This window comes from Hemicordylus capensis, chromosome 5, assembly GCF_027244095.1.
Source record: "Hemicordylus capensis ecotype Gifberg chromosome 5, rHemCap1.1.pri, whole genome shotgun sequence".
NCBI lineage: Eukaryota > Metazoa > Chordata > Lepidosauria > Squamata > Cordylidae > Hemicordylus > Hemicordylus capensis.
The window spans coordinates 104986845-105007446 of record NC_069661.1 but is presented as its reverse complement, the minus strand read 5'-3'; the positions used below and the strand labels follow the sequence as shown (position 1 = coordinate 105007446).

The following is a 20602-nucleotide window of genomic DNA, read 5'->3' as shown; positions in this document are numbered from 1 at the left end:
AACCATCTGTTGTGTCCCAAACACCCACAATCAGTACCTCTAGCTTATTTGGATTCAACCTCAGTTTGTTATTGCTCAGCCAGCCCATTGCCGCCTCCAGGCAGGCATTTAGGGAAGATATGTCATTTCCTGTTTAGGTAAGCATGGAGAAGTAGATCTGGGTGTCATCAGCATAGGGGTGAATTAGATATTCCTGTGCTGGATGGGGTTACACTCCCCCAGAAAGAGCAGGTGCGCAGCTTGGGAGTACTCCTGGACCCAGGCCTCACGCTGGTATCTCAGGTGGAGGCCATGGCCAGGAGTGCTTTCTATCAGCTTTGGCTGATTCGACAGCTATGCCCATTCCTTGAAGAGAATGACCTCAAAACAGTGGTGCATCAGCTGGTAACCTCCAGGCTTGACTATTGCAATGCGCTCTACGTGGGACTGCCTTTGTACATAGTTCAGAAACTTCTGTTAGTTCAAAATGCATCAGCCAGACTGGTCTCTGGGGTAACCCAGAGAGACCATATTATGCCAGTTTTAAAACAGTTGCACTGGCTGCTGATATGTTTCCGGGCAAAAGACAAAGTGCTGTTTATTACCTTTAAAACCTCCAATGGCTTAGGTCCGAGTTATCTTAGAGAAAGCCTTCTTCTACATGATCCCCACCACATGTTAAAGTCATCTGAGGAGGTCCGTCTCCCGTTACCACCAGTTTGTCTGGTGGCGACTCACAGGCGGGCCTTCTCTGTAGCTGCTCCTGGGCTATGGAATACATTCCCAGAAGAAATCCATAATTTGAGTTCATTACTGTCTTTCAGGAGAGCCCTTAAAACCTATCTGTTTGGCCTGGCCTTCCAGGGTTTTTAAACTGCTGTAAACTTTTTAAAATGGTTTTAAATGTTTGCCCTGGTTTTCCAGGGTTTTTAGCTGTTTGAATGTTCAATTGGTTTTATTCTGATTTTATACTTTTGATTTTAATTGTTAATAGGTTTGTTTTTATTCTGTTGTAAACCACCCTGAGCCATTTTGGAAGGGCGGTATATAAATCGAATAATAATAATTATTATTATTATTATTATTATTATTATTATTATTATTGATAGCACCCAGCACCAAACCTCCTGATGATCTCTCCCAGTGGTTTCATGTAGATGTTAAAAAGCATTGGGGACAGTATGGAGCCTTGTGGGACTCCACACTTCATACCTTACTTAGTGGAACAACAGTCTCCAAGCGACACCATCTGGAATCTGCCAGAGAGGTAGGAGCGGAACCACTGTAAAACTATGCCACCCAATCCCACCTCTTTCAGGTGATCCAGAAGGATACCATGGACAATGGTATCGAAAACCGCAGAGAGATCCAGGAGGATCAGCAGAGTCACACTCCCTCTGTCGATAGCCACTGGGAGATCATCCATCAGGCCAACCAAGGCAGTCTCAATCACATAGCCCACACGAAAGCCAGTTTGAAATGGGTCTAGATAATCTGCATCATCCAAAACTGCCTGGAGCTGAGAGGCCACCACCCACTCAACCACCTTGCCCAACCATGGAAGATTAGAAACAAGTCTGTAATTAGCTAACTCTGAGGGATCTGATGTAGCTTTCTTCAAATCCAGATAAGACGGAGGTAGTGAATCCAGATAAGACAGAGGTACTTATTATGTAGGGTCAGAACTCGGGAGATGATTTTGATCTGCCTGTTATGGATGGGGTCACACTGCCCCAGAAGGAACTGGTACACAGTCTGGGGGTGCTTCTGGACACAAAACTCTCCCTGGTGTCCTAGGTTCAAGCAGTGGCCAGAGGTGCCTTTTATCAGCTTCGGCTGATATGCCAGCTGCGTCCATTTCTTGAGATAAATGACCTCAAAACAGTAGTACATCTGCTGGTAACTTCCAGAGTTGACTACTGCAATGTGCTCTATGTGAGGCTGCCTTTGTATGCAGTCTGGAAACTGCAGTTAGTCCAGAATGCGGCAGCCAGGTTGGTCTCTGGGTCATCTCGGAGAGACCCTATCACTCCTGTCTCAAAAGATCTATGCTGGCTGCCAATAAGTTTCCGGGCAAAGTACAAGGTTCTGGGCAAAGTACAACCTTTAAAGCCCTAAACAGCTTGGGCCCTGGGTATTTAAGAGAACGTCTTCTTATGAACCCGTTTGTCCACCTTCTCAGGAGTCACAATGTGTCCAGAGTATGATAGTTCGAGCCTGGTCATTTGTGCCTCAAGTCAAAATTCTGGACTGATTTGTTCTATGATCCATTTGTTTGTTTTCCTGTCTGTCCATGGTATCCTCAAAAGTCTTCTCCAGCACCAAAGTTCAAAAGTGTCAATACTTTTTCTGTCCTGCTTCTTCAAAGTCCAGCTTTTGCTGGATAGAGTGTCACGGGGAAAGCCATAGAGTGTCACAAGGAAAGCCATTGTCTGAACAGTTCTAATCTTTGTAGCTATAGACATGTCATGGCATCTAAATATCCTTTCCAAGGCCTTCATTGCAGTCCTACCAAGTTCTGGTCTGCAGAATATTTGTTGACTGCTGGATCCGTTACTGTTGATGGTCAATCCTAAAAGGCAGAAGCTATCCATCACTTCAGTGTCTTCATTATAAATTCTGAGGCTGATTGCTGTACCCATTGTCATCAGTTTAGTCTTCTTTACATTTAGTTGTAGTCCCATTTTTTCACTGTGTACCTTGACTTTCATCACTAGAAAATCAAGTAGTATAAGTAGTGTGATAGCAGTGTAACATATGATTAAGATTATATTCAGCAAATATAAAAATTATAGTTATATATAGCAGTGTAGAATATGATTAAGAAATAATTGTCTGCATTTGGCCCAAAATATGTCCTTTTGTTTTGTTTTTGAGAAAAGACATTACCCTAGTTGTTGCTGGCAGAGGCTTGAGAACTGAAAGAAGCAAGACTTTTAGATGGTTTTGGTTGGTTTGGTCTTTTGCTGTTTTCTCCTGTTCATTTTATGAAGAGACAGTGTCTGGCATGACTAACAAAGTACTGGTGTAACAAGAGAAGCCCCGTGATTCTAAAGAGTTCCAGACTAACAAGCACTGGCAGTTTTGTGTGTGTGTGTGTGTGTGTGTGTGTGTGTGTGTGTGAGAGAGAGAGAGAGAGAGAGAGAGAGAGAGAGAGAGAGAGAGAGAGAGAGAGAGAGAGAGAGAGGAAGTGGGGTGGGGGGAGAATGAACAACCACCCCTTCCCCAGAAGCCCTCTGTGTCATCTTCAAAATTGTCCCTGAGGGCTGCACAACCCAAGGGACATACAGTAACATGCATTCCTTTCTAAGTAAGACATGTGTCTTACAATGTGTTTGTTGCAACAAGAATGGTGTAGATTTCCAAAGACAAGATGTGCTCTCACAGTCAACGCATATGAACGCTCCAGGAGTTGTGCTCAAATGGAATAGCTGTTTCCTCCATGCTGTTGGTCACACTGTTGTTAATAGGACAATCCCATTATCAGGCAGGTTAACATTCAGCACCCCAGCTGTATGTTCTCTTCTTCCAACACTGCAATTTCAATTTATACAGAAGTCATTGTGTTATCCACCCTCACCCATATATCACAAGGACTCTCTGATGTTTCCATTCTTCCTTGTAGCAGAAAGGTCAATGGCTAGCAATCACTCACTTTGATAACATGTCATTTCAAAAGATGAAGGGAAAAACTTATTTTTCAGGTCATAAGTGCCTACCTTTTCAAGAAAACAAAACAAAACATGATTAAATTGGTAGAGACAGAACATTGGGCACCATTTTCTAATCTTTCAGAGTGGTGGCTATAAAGAAGCAGAAAAATATTATTTGAGAAACCGTGATGTCTTGCAATTCAAAGCCTTAGCTTGGCCACAAACAATGGGCCAGTTTGCACATGAACCTTAAATAAGGGATTCTGAGTTGACAGTCCCCTTGCCCTGGCAAACCCCAAACGTATCTAAGATCAGGGGACCACCGTGACCCGTTAGCCATTCAGCAACCACCAACACTTCTGCAGCTGGTACGAGAAACCACAGCAGCTCTTGATGAGGAGTCGTAAGCCCATGGTACCTGCTGTCTCATGCCCAAAGAATCTTGCAGCTAGTCTTACCAGTTGCACTTGGGCCATGCCTCTTGATCACTGGAATGCTTCGGATTTGCTAGTCTCAGCTATCTGTGCTGTTTTTGGTAGTGAGCAGTGTTAATGCAACTGATTTCTAGATCGTGCACATTGCTTTGTGACTATTGTGATGAAGAAGAAATACATGCCAAGTGTTTCTTAGTACAGAAATATAGATGAAACAGTAAAAGCCAGAAAATAGGTTTGTCCCAAATGTTTCTATGGTGCTGGTCAATATAAGAACAAATGGGAGAGGGAAGGAGGAGAATCCCACTTGTCATTGATTCCCAACCAACTATAGGTGCATGCCACACCTGGAGGCTATTCCCACAATTGCCCAAAAGCGGGAGCCCAACCTGCTTTGGGGCAATCGTGTGCTACAACGGGAACCGCGTGGCTACCGCCAGCTAGCCACGTTAAATCCCCCTCCCCTTAAATAGGGTTAACGGAGCAATTGCTCCATTTTTGTGCTCATGTGTCATTGTTTCTGTGCTCGTGTGTCACCGTGGGGTGCGGCGACACACGAGTAGACCCCCCAGCTGGGCTTGGGGGTCTCTCCAGGATGCCCTGCGCGCTTGCGCGAGGCATCCTGGAACTTCTGGGGGCTGCACGGCCCCTGATCCCCGCATCCCCCATTGGCACCATGATGGAGCTAGCTGTCATGTGGGTGGCCAATCCAGCCGCCCAACTACGAGCAGCTGCTCGTCTGTGGGGAGAGCAGGCTAAGCTCGCTCTCCCCACAAAATCTGTCAGGGGCTTCGCACGTGTCGTGTGAAGTGCCTCCTGATCTTTTTAAAGGGGTGTGTGAACTGTGGTAGTAGCTTAAACCTCTGCTTTTGTTAGATGTGATTTCAAATTTATTACTTTAGGGAGAACATTTTAAAAACTTAACCATCTTACATCTTAAAATTCTTGAATCTAGTATGGTGTAACATGTCCGGTTATGACTGGCAAGACCCAGGTCAGCCACGAAGCTCACTGGGTGATCTTGGACCAGCTACTTTCTGTCATCCTAGCCTACCTCATAGGGTTGCTATGAGAAGAAGAGACAAAGAGTTGGATTTTAAAAGTATCAAAATAAAATTCACTTCCTTTCTCCCATCAATAAATCAATTGCTGAGATAAATTAAGAATGTGTAATTATTTACACTACCAGCTATCATATGTTATTGTTGTGTACCTAATGTCCTATGTCACTCTAAATAAGCCTTATTTCATTAAAACGGGCAGTGTGTTTGTGTTAAAGTTTGTTCTAAGAGAGTGCCATCTAGTGGTTAAATATAGTATGCTAGATTCACATGCAGTTGATAAAGGGGTTTTGTGCTTAAGAACATACAGCCCTGCTGGATCAGGCACAAGGCCCATCTAGTCCAGCATCCTGTTTCATGCAGTGGCCCACCAGATGCCTCTGGGGAGCCCACAGGCTCCCAAGAGTTTAACACTCTTGAGTATGTTCCCCATTACTTTCTTTATTCTTGTTTTAGTTATATGAACTAGAAGAGAGTAAAACAAAAGGAAAATAAATTACAAATACACTTACCACTTTTTTTCCCCTTGCACGACTCCCATGACTTGCATAAATTCAGTAGATAAAACATACAGGTGAACCTCACCATTCACAGACCCAGCATCACTGGTTCCGCATATCCACGGTCGGGTGATTGACACCCAACTTCAGCAGACTTGGGGGAGAGGTTAAAAACGGGGTTAATTTCCACAGATCTACAGTTTTGGGGTGGCTTTCCAACTATCATTTTAAGGAAAGGAACCATTTTGTGGCTCATTCTTTTTTAAAAATCCCACCAAAAAATAGTTGGAAAGTGGCAATTTTGGATGTTTGTGGGGGACATGCGTGACAGCTGCAAAGCAAGGTAGGGGCACTTTGTTTCCATTATTTTTGCCCCTTTTTGCTGGATTTCCCCCTCGTGTTTTTGCAGCTTCCGGGAATCTAACACACACACACACCCATCCCATTGACTTAATGCCCCATTATCCACGGTTCTGTTCTCCACGGTTGTAGCAGAGAGCAGAATCTCCTCAGATAACAGGTTCACCTGTGTCCCATAACTCCATCTTCATTCCTGGAAAAGTACCATTGAATTTTTAAGATGATGACTACGAAATATACTGCTTTTCAACAAAGTTCTCAAAATGGCTTATACAGAGAAATAAATAATTAATAAATAAGATAAGATGGATCATCCCAATCACTGGAGGGATGAAATACTGGGATTGAATAGGGACATTTGCTCCTGCTGATTATAAAAGATGTCACTCTAAAAGGTGTCTCTTTACCCATGCTTTTGATAAAGACACAGGAGCTGCACTTTTAACCAAAAGGTGGAAATGCTAATCTCTACCCTGAAGTGGAAAATTAATTTCAGTTAAGCCAGTTAACCTTCTCACTAGACTGATGTAAATAACAGCAAAAAGATGCATCTTAGGAGGGTCTGGTCCAAATCTGGTCTCTTCCATGAACTCACTTATTGAACCTAGGAAAACAATCCTCCCTCATAGTACTGATGTACCTTACAAGAAGATGTATGCAATATAAGCATGCTTATTACTATTGTTTTAAATAAATATCTCACCATTTTGATACTTCTGACATGGGCAACACTGCATAGAGAACATTAATTTGAAATGAAGCGGGGTGGGACTGGAGGTGATGCTCTATGGGGTCTGCTTGTCAGGTAACTGGATACAGGTTTGTTATTACTTACTGACAGATTTCATGCCATCAATATTCATGAAGAGTACCATAAGACCTAATGGCACAGTGGGAAAATGACTTGATTATCAAGCCAGAGGTTGCCGGTTCGAATCCCCACTGGTATGTCTCCCAGACTATGGGAAACACCTATATTGGGCAGCAGCGATATAGGAAGATGCTGAAACGCATCATCTCCTACTGCACAGGAGATGGCAATGCCAAACCCCTCCTGTATTCCACCAAAGAAAACCCACAGGGTTCTGTGGTCACCAGGAGTCAACACTGACTTGACGGCACATGTTACCTTTTTAGCATAAGAAAAAGGCAGGTCCCTGGCCCTCTGTATACTTTGCTAAAAATATACCTAAATGTAAAATATATAAGAAACAGTAGAAGAGTTGCTGCTTTGAAGCTGTTATTATTAAAGTTGTGCCTTTAGACTTGAAGCAAAATAACCAGCACTTTGGGTCACAGCTTCATTAGGGCTTCCAGGAAATCTTTCTTCCCTTTCCAGTTACGTCCTTGATACCTTATGACCTTGGAGGTTGTCTGATGTTCAGTTTCTTTCTCTGTATTCAAAGTTCTCCCTTGAACACAATCACATTTGTATCTTGCGGCCATGTGACAGATTCTGTGTCATTTGTATTCAAAGACAACATTCATTCATTCCTATTTGGTTTGACTGCTGAACTCTTGTCGCATATCTTCACTTTGCGTCTGAAAAGCCCAGAATGAGGCAAGGATCTCTTTCAGACTAAACCCATTGCTTTCTGTTTCCCATTCCCTGCCCTCTTATTAGATACAATTCTTCTTTATCTCATGAAATTAGATTGTAGAGGCCATATAAATTATTTGTTTTTTTCCTACTAACATGACTCTAAATTGTAATACAGCAAGAGGACACTATTTCTATTACTCTACTCCTCCTTTCTCTGCCATAGGTTTCCTGTCCTGAAATGCAGGATAACATGCATATCTCTGGTAGCCTGATCTCATGAGCAGGAGCCCACAAATGCACTTGTCATTTCAACAGTTGTGAGCATATCTTTATTTTGATGAGATCTTTTATCCTCTCCTCTGCCTGGGGAAAGACAGGGGACTCTCCCCAATTTTGTTCTGACACCAGAAAAAAATAGGAAAGCAGCTAGTTGTCTCATTTCTAGGACAAGAGTGGCAGCTTGTCCCTTGTCACAGAACGTATTGTAGCCTCTGAAGCTCTGCTTCACGGCTAAGATGATAGTAGAAAGCACAAAGTCTGGCTGACTTCCAAGCTCAGCCAAATGTTGGGACTCTTGCTTATGAGCCATGGAATCCTAAGCATTCTCACAAGGAAGCAAGGCCTGTTGAATTTCTGATTAAACATGCTTTGCATTGCACAGTCTGCCAGTTAAGTGGCTATGGACCAGAATAGTGCCTAGCCGACAGATAAATAATACAATTTGAAATGAATATTTTTGCTGCTTTTCTACTCAAGTGTTCAGATTATGTCCTTGGCTTTCACTAACAGTGCCGTCTGCTGGGCATTTGCTGCCAATCCCTGATTATTCTTATCATGAATTCACAGCAGATGGCGCTGTGAAATAGTGAAGCAGCCAGGGATGTCATCTGGACACTATGTTGGAAAGCTGCAAGAACTTCCACTTTAAAACAGAGTCTTTGTCCATTGGGCAGAGCCACCATTGCGCGCCTAGGTTCAAAGAACCCAGGCTGTCATTCCCATGGAGCCACCCCCACAGCCACAGCCATCTGATGTCAGGCGCAGGAGCGTGGTCAGACATTCATGAGCCCCTTCAGCAAGCACTAGGGTTCCAACCTTGCTGGGAGCACATCTTTCTCTTCCTCGAAAAGGGGTGCCAACAGCAAGGTGCGCCCCCACCTCTGGCAGCTTCCTACACTGCTAATCTCCATCTGGAAACACCCCAGGTGAGCTGCTCTGAGCTTCCTGAAAGAAGAGTAAATATAAGTGTGAAAAATAAATCTAGAAGAAGGCAAAGTAGGAATATGTTGTAGAAATCTTAACCTATGACCTTGAAAGGTCATAGCCCATCCTTTCGTTTTTGCTCAGAAGTAAGTCCCACTGAGGTCCGTGACAGTTACTTTCAAGTAATTGTACCTGGGATTTCTGCCTTCCTTTAATGGTTGATTTAATTGGAAAATTCAAACCTTATTCAGTTCTGTTTTTACTCTACTGGCAGAAGCATTTATGGTAGACTTTATTTTGGGAACTAAGTTGTTTTGTATTCTCCTTTTGCCTTTGATTACTATCATTAATAATCAGCTGAAGGAATCCAGTCAAGAGCAGCTTCTATTATCTTCATAAATCAGGACGCCAATCTGCTGCTGCAAAGTGTATGGTGCTTTTCATCAGCATCATGACCTACCTGAGGCAGTAAAGCACCCCATGATGAAAAGCCTTCTTAGGTTCTGCCTAGATTAGAATTTCATGCCATCCAGTAACTAATTTGGTTGTAATAGTTTAGAACAATTGTCTTCAGCTTAATTTTGTAGCATTTTAAGTAATTTTCCATTCAGTATTTGACTTTTACAGAGGACAGATAAGCACTTTCTATAAAGTCAGGAATTCACCTTTTACCCATTCATTGTGATGATAAGTAGTGCATTTAAAATGTAAATTCATATAGGGTTTTTTTGCTATTGTTGCAAATACGACGCTTTTGATTAGGAGATATATGTGTCTGCCAAGAACATATATTTTATCTCAATTTAGGCTTTTCCTATCCCAGCAAAATGAATGCCTGTGGAATTAGGTGGCGGTGGCTGCTGCTGCTACTACTAGTACTACTACTAACCCAAGTGTTGTTCAGACAAGTAAAAAAAAGTAGTTGGATTTGTTACCCCTCTAATACCGCTTTATTGCCAATTATCAAAAATAAAAACTCAAACATTGACATTTATTTTATTCATTCATTCATTCATTCATTCAGTTACATTTATATATTGCCCCATCCAAATGGCTCTGGACAGTACACAACAATAATAATAAAACCCACAAATCAATGCTTATTAAAAGCAATCATTACAGAACAATTTTTAAAAAGCATAAAACCTGTTTAAAAACAATCATTACAGAACAATTTAAAAACAGCATAAAACCATTAACATTTAAAACAGTTTAAAAACCCTGGAAGGCCAGGCCAAACAGATAGGTTTTAAGGGCTCTCCTGAAAGCCAACAATGAAGTCAAACTACAGATTTTTGCTGGGAGTGTATTCCACATCCCAGGAGCAGCTACAGAGAACTTTGACTTGCCACCAGACATACCAGTGGTAACTGGAGACAGACCTCCTCAGATGACCTTAACGTGCAGTGGGGATCATGTAGAAGAAGAAGTTCTCTAAGGTAACCTGGACCTAAGCTGTTCAGGGCTTTAAAGGTAATAACCAGCATTTTGTATTTTGCATGCTAATAACACCCCACACCAAATCTCCTGATGACCTCACCCAGCAGTTTTGTGTAGATATTAAAAAGCATTGGTGACAGGATGGAGCCCTGAGGAACTCCATATTACAGCTCCTGTTTTGAGGAGCAATTGTCACCAAGTTCCACCCTCTGGAATCTACCCAAGAGATAGGAGTGGAACCACTGCAAAGCAGTACCCCCTTTCCCCAACTCCCCCAGGCGATGCAGAAGGATACCATGGTCGATGGTATCAAACGCCACTGAAAGATCCAGAAGAACCAGCAGAGTCACACTCCCTCTGTCGATTCCCTGATAAAGGTCATTATCTCAAGGCACATAACTTTATTAAACATTTTCAGTTTCACAGGGCAGTAGCAGTATCAATAACAAGAACAAAAAGACAAAAACCAAAAGATGCTAAGGAAAAAGTATGCTCAAAAATACAACGTAGTTCCTCTTCCTCTCTTTCTCTCTCTCTCTCTCTCTCTGGGGCTTGCTAAAGAGACAGCTTGCACAGTTGATATTTCTATCCCAGATATCTCCAAGTTGTGTTAGTATCCACTCTAGATCTTTCCCTTCTGCTCCAACACATAGTTTCTTAGTTAACACGTAGGCCTTAGTTAAAGGGTTTTGCTCTCACTTTCCCTCTTCCCAATTCAAAGCAAAAAGTCAGGCCCTGGTGAGCTAATTGTTTTGTTGGGAGGAAATAGTTGAAGGCCAAGCACTAAGAGTAAATCAACAAGTGCTGTTCTGAGCAAAAGCAAGTTTTTTGCTCAGAAGTTCACACAAAAGTTCACACAAAAACTGCACAAAATGGCTTTTCTTAGGTTGCCTTTTAGTCATTTGAGAGCAAATATGCACCAATTCCACCTCAAAAATGGACATGTTCCATAACATCATGATTGGTTTCAGCCATTGAATTATACTTGCAGGTAAAATAGGGTTGCCACTCTCCTTTACCAACCAAGCCTCTGTGATTTTAAGTCAGGCAGAAATTCAGCTTGTGCAAGTTTTTACACATGAGTTATGGTGTTAGAAAATTACCTGAAGATACCTCTTCTTCAAAAGAAAGACAGAAAGATTTACTTCTGGAAATTACATTTGGTTTCCACATTACATCATTTGGATATTCAAGGTTGTGCATCAGTCTCACACACAAGTCTCCAAAATTTACCAGCCCACAAAATGTTTTATTGACACATTTGCCTGTATCAGTCATATGTAGCATAAAAGAAGAAAAAGAACCATTCCCTAACTGGTCCTTTTTATTTCAACGGGATTACTTTGAGTAATTTTCCTCGTCACGTAGGCCCATGTTTGCAAGCTGACAGCTCTTACTTGACATAGGTGGCCAGGCTTGCAAACCTGTTTTAATGAACATTTACATTCCTGCTTCCCCCACCCCTTCAGCCCCGAATATATTTGGCAGTATTTGAAGATAAGAGAACACAGAATTTCTAAAAATTTACTCTGGACTATTCTGGCAAATTGGTAGGTAGATGAAAGCCTCTGGCCTAATGAACGGAAGTTGGAAGAAATTAGATAAGATCCTATAAATATTCTTCTTGACTGAAATGATATGAAAATTTTAAATCTTGGCCATAAAAGGTCATTAAGTTAGTCATCCAAAGAGCCTATCGCTTTCATGTATAAATGATCTGAGTACACCAGGATAAATGTGTACATTAAGTAGCCCCATTTTATGCATGCTTTTTGATTGAGTTTTCAACATTTCAGTAAAATAATGCATTGATACTGTAAATCTTTTACATCTACTTAATTATTTACTTTCCCCATCCTGAATATTTTCTGACGTGCACCAGTTTTTGGATACTCTGGCTATAGTTCCAAATACATTTAACTCATATTGTTTATTTCATATTGACTATAAGCACTGAATTATATCAAAACATGGACAGGCTTTTAGGAGAGGGTTATAAGTTTATTCGGTCATTGACCAGCAAACTTTAGGAGAGGGTTGTTGCCAGAGAAACAACCCAAATAAACAGTTTCCCCTTTAGAGCTGCTGCCTCAGCTGACAAACCATGGCTACCATTATTGTGCAGCTGCCGAGGAGAATAGTTGAGCCAGAATAGAGCTCTGTCAGCTCTGTGAAAGTGCATAGTCTTTGACCAGCCACCACCCTGAACACACATGACCTGCTGTCATCAGCACTTTGAACAGATGTAAGTTGCTACTGCCCATTCACCAAATGCACACATATACAAGTCGTGTTCAGGGGTTCTCCCAAACCCCTACTGTACATTGCTCACAGCCTGCAATGGAGGTTCAGAAGTCCCGCCCCTGGCGCATCTCTGGCACATCAATCACTCTCCTACCCTCAGTCTTCGGATGAACACCCTAGAGGCATGATTGATGTGTAGAGACACGCCAGGGGCAGGACTTCTACACCCCCACTGCACGCTGTAAGGATGTACAGTGGGGTTTTGGAAGAGCACTTGAACAGGGCTTCAGTGCTGACAGAGTTGCACCCTGTCTCAGCTGCCACTTTGCAAATCTCTGTGGTAGCTTTGGCTACCTTTAAACCCTGGTGTACTAATGCTGCCTCCTGCTCTGTGGCTTCCTAGCTGAATCAACAGCTTGAAAGTGTCATGGCCCAGATTGCCATCACCTCCTCACCTACTAGAGACTCCAAGTCAGATGCTGAGGGGGTGGAACTGGCACCTGCTCCCACCTTGGATCCTACCAGCATAGGGGAGTGGAACTGGCCTTGGGCCCAGAAACAGAAGCCTGGGGCTAGATCAGGGTTGCCCAACTTCAGCCCTCCGGCTGTTGTTGAACTACAAGTCCCATAATCCCTATTAGCCACTGTGGTTAGGGATTATGAGAGTTGTAGTCTAACAACAGCTGGAGGGGTGTTGTGCAGCCCTGGGCCAGAGGGGCCCCCCCCGGAAGCCCCCTCAGGGTCAAGGGCCCCTGAGGCAGCACCCAGGGCACCAGAAACCGCCACAGAGCCCACCTTTCCGCCATCATCACACAGTCTAATGCCAGCGTGCCAGCCCTGCCAGCAAGTCGGAGAAGAACAGCCTGAATGGAAGAGGTGCCTCAGAGTCAGGACCTTTTCAGCACAATCTTGGAGGTGGTGCCCAGGAGGAGGAGTCTGAGCCAGACCCATGGCCAGCTGGTGTACCTGCCACACCAAAAAGTTACCTTTCCTCTCCAGCCTCAATGACTATTTTCACTGGACATTTTATAACCTGCCTCCCCTGCAATCCCACCCCCCAAATTTTGAGGCTGGCTACAGGCCTAATCTGAGCTCCAGACCACTCAAGGACTCAGTCTGCCTTCATGTGAAGGTGAATCAACTTGTTCCCTGGCACCTCCCCAGCGTAATGCAACCTAGCCTCAGCCTCATGGGCCGGTGGGACAGGACAGAAAAGGGAACTGGCCTCTAGGTTGCCAAATCTTGCCAACTAATTTTAGGATCAGCTCAAGGAATGAATAGGAAAAGAGTTGGGAGGAACCAGGGAAAGAAACAGAACTTCAGGAAAACAAGAGAACCTGAGCAGCAGCTGTGTGGGGCTGTTGTTTGTTGCACAGGTCATGTGCAACTGCAACCTAGAATCTATGGAGGGAGTTTAAAGAGGTTGTCTGTTGTCCACTGGGCTTTATGTGGGTAGCTCCCTATTATCCCCATGTTACTGATTGAAATTGGGATCTGTGGTTGCAAGATCACATGCGAAGCGCCTGACAGGGTTCTGCAGGGAGAGCGAGCTGAGCCGGCTCTCCCCACAGATGAGCAGCCGCCCGCCCTCACGGCTGTCAGCTCTGTTACAGAGCCTGCAGGGATCGGGGGTTGCCCAGCATCCTGGAGAGACCCCCCAAGCCCGGGAGGCTGGCTGCAGCAACCTAGTGGGGGGTCTACACATGTGTCAACACGTGCTGCGCTGACACACGAGCAAAGGAATGAAGTTAGCAGAGCGCTCGCTCCATTAACCGCATTTAAGAGGAGGGTGTTCTAGGCGGGGCTAGCCGCCTTGGGAGCACCGTGCTCACTCGCGAGCCCAGTGGCTCCCACGATCAACAGAAAGCAGGCGAAGCTTAGCCCACTTTCCATCAGTTGTGGGAATAGCTGCCATGACTAAGCTAGAATTTCAGAGCCGGGCCCTAGTCCATGGATAGCCCTACCATTAGGCAAAGATGGTCACTTCAGGTAACATAGTTCACAAACACGCTCGCAGAAGTTACTAGCCCATCTACCTATGCATACTAGCATTCAGTATTGGGTCCTAAAAGTAGCCGGCCTGGGGGTGGGGGTGGATGTAATGCTTCCCTGCCTGGTCTCCTGTAAGCAATTTTTATGCACCAGAGATGACCAAGCAAGTGGTCTTTTACAGCTCTGTGTTAAAGAGCAACACACTGAGGGGATTCTCACGATCTGGCAAAAGCGAGCTAAGGGAGCTCAGCCCACTCTTGCCCTCTCGTCTGCTGCTGCCACAGGAGCCACGCGGCTCCCTGCAGCAAACCCTCCTAATTCCCACTCCCCTTAGAAGAGGTTAGCGGAGTTAGCGCTCCACTAACCCCGTCTTTTCGATCATGTGTTGCCGTGGCGCAACTCCGCACCACGGCAACACATGAGGAGACTCCCGCCAGGAGGCTGAAACAAGCCTCCCACCTCCTGGGGGTCTCTCCGGGATGCCTCGTGCACTTGTGCGAGGCATCCTGGAACTTCCAGGGGCTGCACAAACCCCGATCCCTGCAGCTCCCGCTGGCTCCGTGATGGAGCCGGCAGTGGTGTGGGTGACTGATCCGGCCACCCAGGGCTGCTTTCCTGCTCATCTGTGGGGAGAGCGGGCTAAGCCCAGTCTCCCCCTAAACCCCTTCCCAGCGAGTCTCACTGATTGTGAGACTCATCTCATTGCCTACTGTTTAATTTGTTATTTTTTTCTGCTCCAGTTACTGAAATAGTTGGGGCTAGTACTGACCAGGCGTGTGCTATGCAGTTTCCCTGTGGGTATTATTAGCATATCATTAGTTAATGCTGCCTTCAGGTTTATTTTCCACATCCCTTGGCACCTATAATCCTTAACCCATGAAGAATCATATAATATTTCCTGCCCACACACATACACACACTGGTTTATTAAGCTTTGCTCTGATAGTCAACAATATTTCTTTTAACAAAGTATTTCTTTTTATTACATATCCCTCCAGTAGAGTAGGGATTACAGTGCAGATTATATCCACAAAGAAGGAAAGTGTATCCATTCTTTTATGAAAGATTCTCAAAATAATCTTAATTATAATTATTATGGTTTATAGAGGAATTGTCAGAACAGGATCTAGTTCTGCTGCTTATGAGCTTTACACTCAACCCAAAGGCTTCAGATCCAACAGTACAGCCTTGGTGTTTTCAAAGAGCAGAGCTAAAATGAATGGCTCTAGAAGAAAGAGACTCACAGACAGTCTACACAGGCAGCCGAATGGCATATGGAGTTTCCTGACTGAATGCCTCAATCAGTTTGCAACTGGAAGACCATTTGACTGTTGTACCACACACACAAAAAGCCAGACCCTGCACAGGTCATAAGTCAGTAAGAAGGTTTCTGGGCTGACCTCCTCCCTGATGTGCCAGGAGACAAGTTATTTTCATAGGGAGCCATTCAAACATATGATCCCCATATCTGTAAGCTGTTGAGGGCTATGGGGGAGCTATATCGTATTGCCCTGCTACATATATAGAGCACTCTGAAGCAAATGAATTGTAGGTCAGGACTTTAAATGCTTAAAAGATACTATTTTTATACATAAAAGCCACTTTGTTAGGGTTGCTGCTCAACAAGAAACTTCATAGTATTATGGATCATAGCCTAGTATGATTGAAGTGATTGTGGAAGCATTGTCCTTTCTTATCACTTGACATTATCTCAGTGTTTCAGAAGAATTAAAGTGCTTCAGTCTCAGTACTTTCCTCAGTGCTTCAGAAGAAGTAAGTGTGTAGAGGACTGCATCTGTTTCCAGTGTTCATTGCACTAATGCTTGAATAATTAATCATACAATTATTCTAAACAATTAGACTTCTAATAGATTCTGAGGCTGTTCTCACAAGCAGCCAAGATCAGACCAGGGCAGCTAAGCCTGGGCTTGGCCGCCCGGCAGCACCGAAGACAGGCTGTTAAATGAGATTAAGGGAGTGAGCGCTCCCTTAACCCCATTGGATTGATCATGTGTCAGCTCTGGCTGCTCTCAGCCGACGCTGAAACACTGATAGGTGCCCACCCATTGCTGGGGGGATCCCCACAATGAACCACACATTTGTGCAGTGCATTGTGGGATGTAAGTGCTATTGTGGGATTTCGGGGGGCTGGGATGACATGTCCCAGCCTCTGTTTACCAGTGCTGGTAAAAGCAGCTTGAGGAGCAGCGTGAGGAGTCATCTGCACTGATCCCGGCTAGCGCTGGTTATGTGGGAACACATTTTGCAAGCCACCAGGGCTCGGAGCAGTCATACAGGGGAAGGTAGCTGCACCCTGCCTTCCCCCCTCCCCACTGTTCCCTCTAAGGCGTGCGCATGTGCGTGCGCACACACATTTTCTGATGTCCGCTCAGTTAATTTGAGATCCTGCTCAGGTTGAATCGGGAAGGTTCTCACTCTGAATGCAAGTGTGCGCACACTGCCTTGATACTGCCGCCCAGAACAAAACTCATTCCGCACACAGATTTTTAAAAATTAGAGAGAACACTGCCCCCCAACCATCCGACCTTGCACGAGCACGGTCATGTGAATTTCCCCACTACAGACAATACCAGACTTAAACTGAGCCATATTTCTTTATAGCAGAGCATCTAGCCATCACTGAATGTGTCTTTAGCATCATTACTAAACCTTATCCTCTCTTCATGTACACAGGGCCTTTTGGGAGAAAAATATGGAAGCATCCGAATTCCAGGAGAAGTGGAATCCTCAGAATTTGAAATGATTTTGGATGCTGCTATTGAGGCAAAGCTGGAAACTAAGATTTTGGAAGAATGGTATTGCAGAGATGAGAACGCAGTCCCACCAACGTATTACCTCCGATCAAAATCTGAAATGTTAAAGAGCAATCCCAATATGGTAGATTATCTTCATGTGATTATTTTGGATATGCACACACCATATGCTTAAATTCATTTAACAATCATTTTTTCCAGGGTATTATATTCTTTGAAAAGTCCTAGGGATCTCTTAACAGAATTTTAAGCACCCTCACCAAACTAGAATTCTAGTATTTCTTAGGAGAAACCAAGGCTTTTCACATGCATGTGCAGCCTAGGTTTGTATGCCCGTGTGAACTGCTGGGATTGAGCCCAATCCTGGTGGCTACATGGTAGCAAACCCGCCTAAGTAGCCACCCTCTTAAATGAGGTTAAAGGAGCCAGTGCTCCCTTAAGCTCATTTTTTTGGTCTTGTGGCAACCACGGCCACACTGCCACACTGTGGGTAGCCCAGGGAGGAGAAGGGGATTCCAATATTTGTTTGTTTGTTTGATTGATTGATTGATTGATTTATATACCGCCCTTCCAAAATGGCTCAGGGCGGTTTACAATTAAAACAAACCACTAAAACAAAGAGCTAAAACAAATTAAAAACAATATAACAACAATTAACAATTTAAAAACATTTTAAAACAACAATTAAACAATTACAGTGATTAAAAGCCCCCAAATCGGGTTAGAATATGAAAACAAATTTTAAAACCCTGGAAAGCCAGGCCAAACAAATACGTTTTAAGGGCTCTCCTGAAGGCTAATAGAGAATTCAATTCTCTTATTACTTGCACGTTCACTTGCACAGTGCATTATCGGAGCTCCAGGGGGCGGAGTGATGCGCAGTAGCCCATCCCGGCACCCTGACCCCTGGAGCTGCCAGGAGCGCAGCCAAACATCTCGAATGGAAGGGAGGCCAATTGTCTGCAAGGAGGCCAGTCATCTGCAGTAAATGAAACCTGCTCTCCCCGCAAACTTCCCCGATGCCCTTCTCACTGATTGTGAGAAGAGCTCCACCATGAGCCTTTACAGACAGGGCTGTTACCCCAAATCTCCTCCGGAAGAAAGTGTTTGAACTGCATTCATACACCAGCCAGACTTACATCAGAGTCCATTCGAGATCTTTGGAAGCACCACACACACAAATAAGGCTTTCTCTTCTGGTTTCTAGCATGTCTCGATGTATTTCTGTTTTTTTAAAATGCTGGTTTTAAGCAAGTTTTTCTGAAAATGCCAGAGCACATAGGGAGAGGCACTGACGTAGAATCATTAACGTGATAAGAGGGAAACACTCTTTTGAAATGCAGATATAGCTCTTTAGAAATACAAATCGAGCTGGCTTGCCTGGCTGCAAAGAGTGGAAAACCCAGTTTTCAGGAAGCAAACTCTTTAATTTGTAGTTACAAAAATGAAACCTCTGTGTTTGCTCACGTTGACTTTTTGGAGCAAGACTAGTCTGCTTGCTTAAGGTTTTCGCTGGTTAAAACACCACGCATGTTTTGGAAAAATAGGGAAGAAATCTGTTCGCATATACAAATGCTTCCAGTGGCATGCAGTGTGCACCTGTACCAAAAGAAAACCTGAGAGCAGAGGTGAGGGGCAGCTTCCCTCATGCCGCGTGTGTAATTCGAAGTGGCTCAACATTTACCCCAAGAGCTGGAAGCTATGTGTGGGAAAGCTCCATGACAGTTAAATTTAAACCAATAGAGATTTATAGTTTGGATATACCCTTATACACACACATCTCAGAGCCCCTGCTACCATCTCCTATTGCCTCCTATACTGCTGTCTCACCTCCACCAACACCACACACAATTTCCCTAATTTCTTCCTTCTGTGGCTACTTATTTTGACTGGCCAGGAACTGCATTCACTGCAAGAGACATGGTTTGGCCACCCCTAAATAACAAGCTCAAACACTGCACTGGTTTGTAGAGGTAGGGATACATTCCTATCTAGTAGCTGTTGGGCAAAATACATTCTTGATTGCATTCCAGTTCTAAGCTGGCAAGAGCCTACAATGCACACACACACACAAACCAGCAAACACATGCAATATGCACCATTCCAGTTGGCATCCTTCCTGGCACTCAGCAGAACAGCCAATAATTTAGAGGGCATAAATGAGAATGAATTATTCTCTGTCTCGGCCACAGAGACAAGGCACATTTGTAAACCAGAATGGGAACCCACACCAAAGCTGTTCAGAACTCCTAGTAAAGTTGCAATCTACAAACCAATCAGTGCAAAGGGTGATTTTAATACACTGTGCCAAGCTAAATCTCTCTGGATTTCAAACAGAACATTTCTTCTTTAGGGAAAAATGCTGTTAGAAAAACACAAAACAGCTTTGTACTACAGTTTGCTATTCATGTATGAGTGACCATCTCGAAACTTGGCTTACTTCAGTTTCATTTTATGTGCATAGATATGCCAGGGACCACTGTTCCCTCTAAGGTGTGCACACATGTGCACGCTCAGAGATGAAAAAAAATTAGAGGGACCACTGCCAGAGACCCTACGGCAGAGTCAGGAATTTCAACGCCTGATCATTCTTCAGGCACAGAGGGACAGATGTATGGAGCATAAGCCTTTAGATTGTCTGGTCTTGGTTTTAAAATGTATGTCTTCATATGGTCAATAGAGCAGCACTTTCTTTCTGTTTTACTTCTGGATCTAGAGCAAGCCCTTAGCCCCAGCAACTGATCTCTAGGAACCTGCACAGGATACACATAATCCTGGTCTGAATGCGGGTACAGCTGTTTGCCCCTATCAACATATGCTAGCTAGGGACAAAAATGTCCCTAGCATATATTTAAATCTCCCCACCGAAATAAGTGACTGTTAAACATTGGCTGGGTTGTGCCCCAATGCCATACAGTGGGCCCACTCACACAGCCATCAAATACAGGGTTGTGGGCATCATACGGAGGCATTTGTGGTCATGTGACCCCATGGGAATTCCTCCAGCCCAGGTTCTTCAAACTAGGGTAACACAGATTCTGAAGCCTGATCTAAACCAAAGTAGGAGGAAAAGAGAGCCCTCCTACCTTGCTCTTTTGGTTGTGTCCACTTGACCAAAAGAGCAGGTTCTATTCATGTGGGGGAGAGAGGGTAGGAGCTCTCCAGCCCACCCCCCAATATGGCTGTGTGAAAGGCCCTAGTATTTATTTGTTCATATTTCTAGCCACCATCCAGAGAAGCATCAAGGATATTTACAAAATAAAATAAAATTTCCATAACTGATAAACATGAAGAATAAGAATAAAACATCTAGATAAAATTGACTTATTTTTAAAATATAATTTTAAACACAGTAGCAAATGAAATCAATGATTTATGCATGCTGCAGAATCAAATAGTTGAATGCTAAGGTGATAGAA

General features: G+C 43.9%; 1 protein-coding gene across 4 annotated transcripts in view; it reads left to right on the top strand.

Moving 5' to 3' along the window:
* NWD2 (NACHT and WD repeat domain containing 2) overlaps nucleotides 1-20602 on the top strand; it is a 98142-nt gene that overhangs the window by 64552 nt on the left and 12988 nt on the right. For all 4 annotated transcript variants that reach the window (XM_053256090.1, XM_053256089.1, XM_053256091.1 and 1 more), the window contains one exon: nucleotides 17104-17307. In XM_053256090.1, the coding sequence (XP_053112065.1) occupies nucleotides 17104-17307 (204 nt within the window). The remainder of the gene's footprint in view (nucleotides 1-17103; nucleotides 17308-20602) is intronic.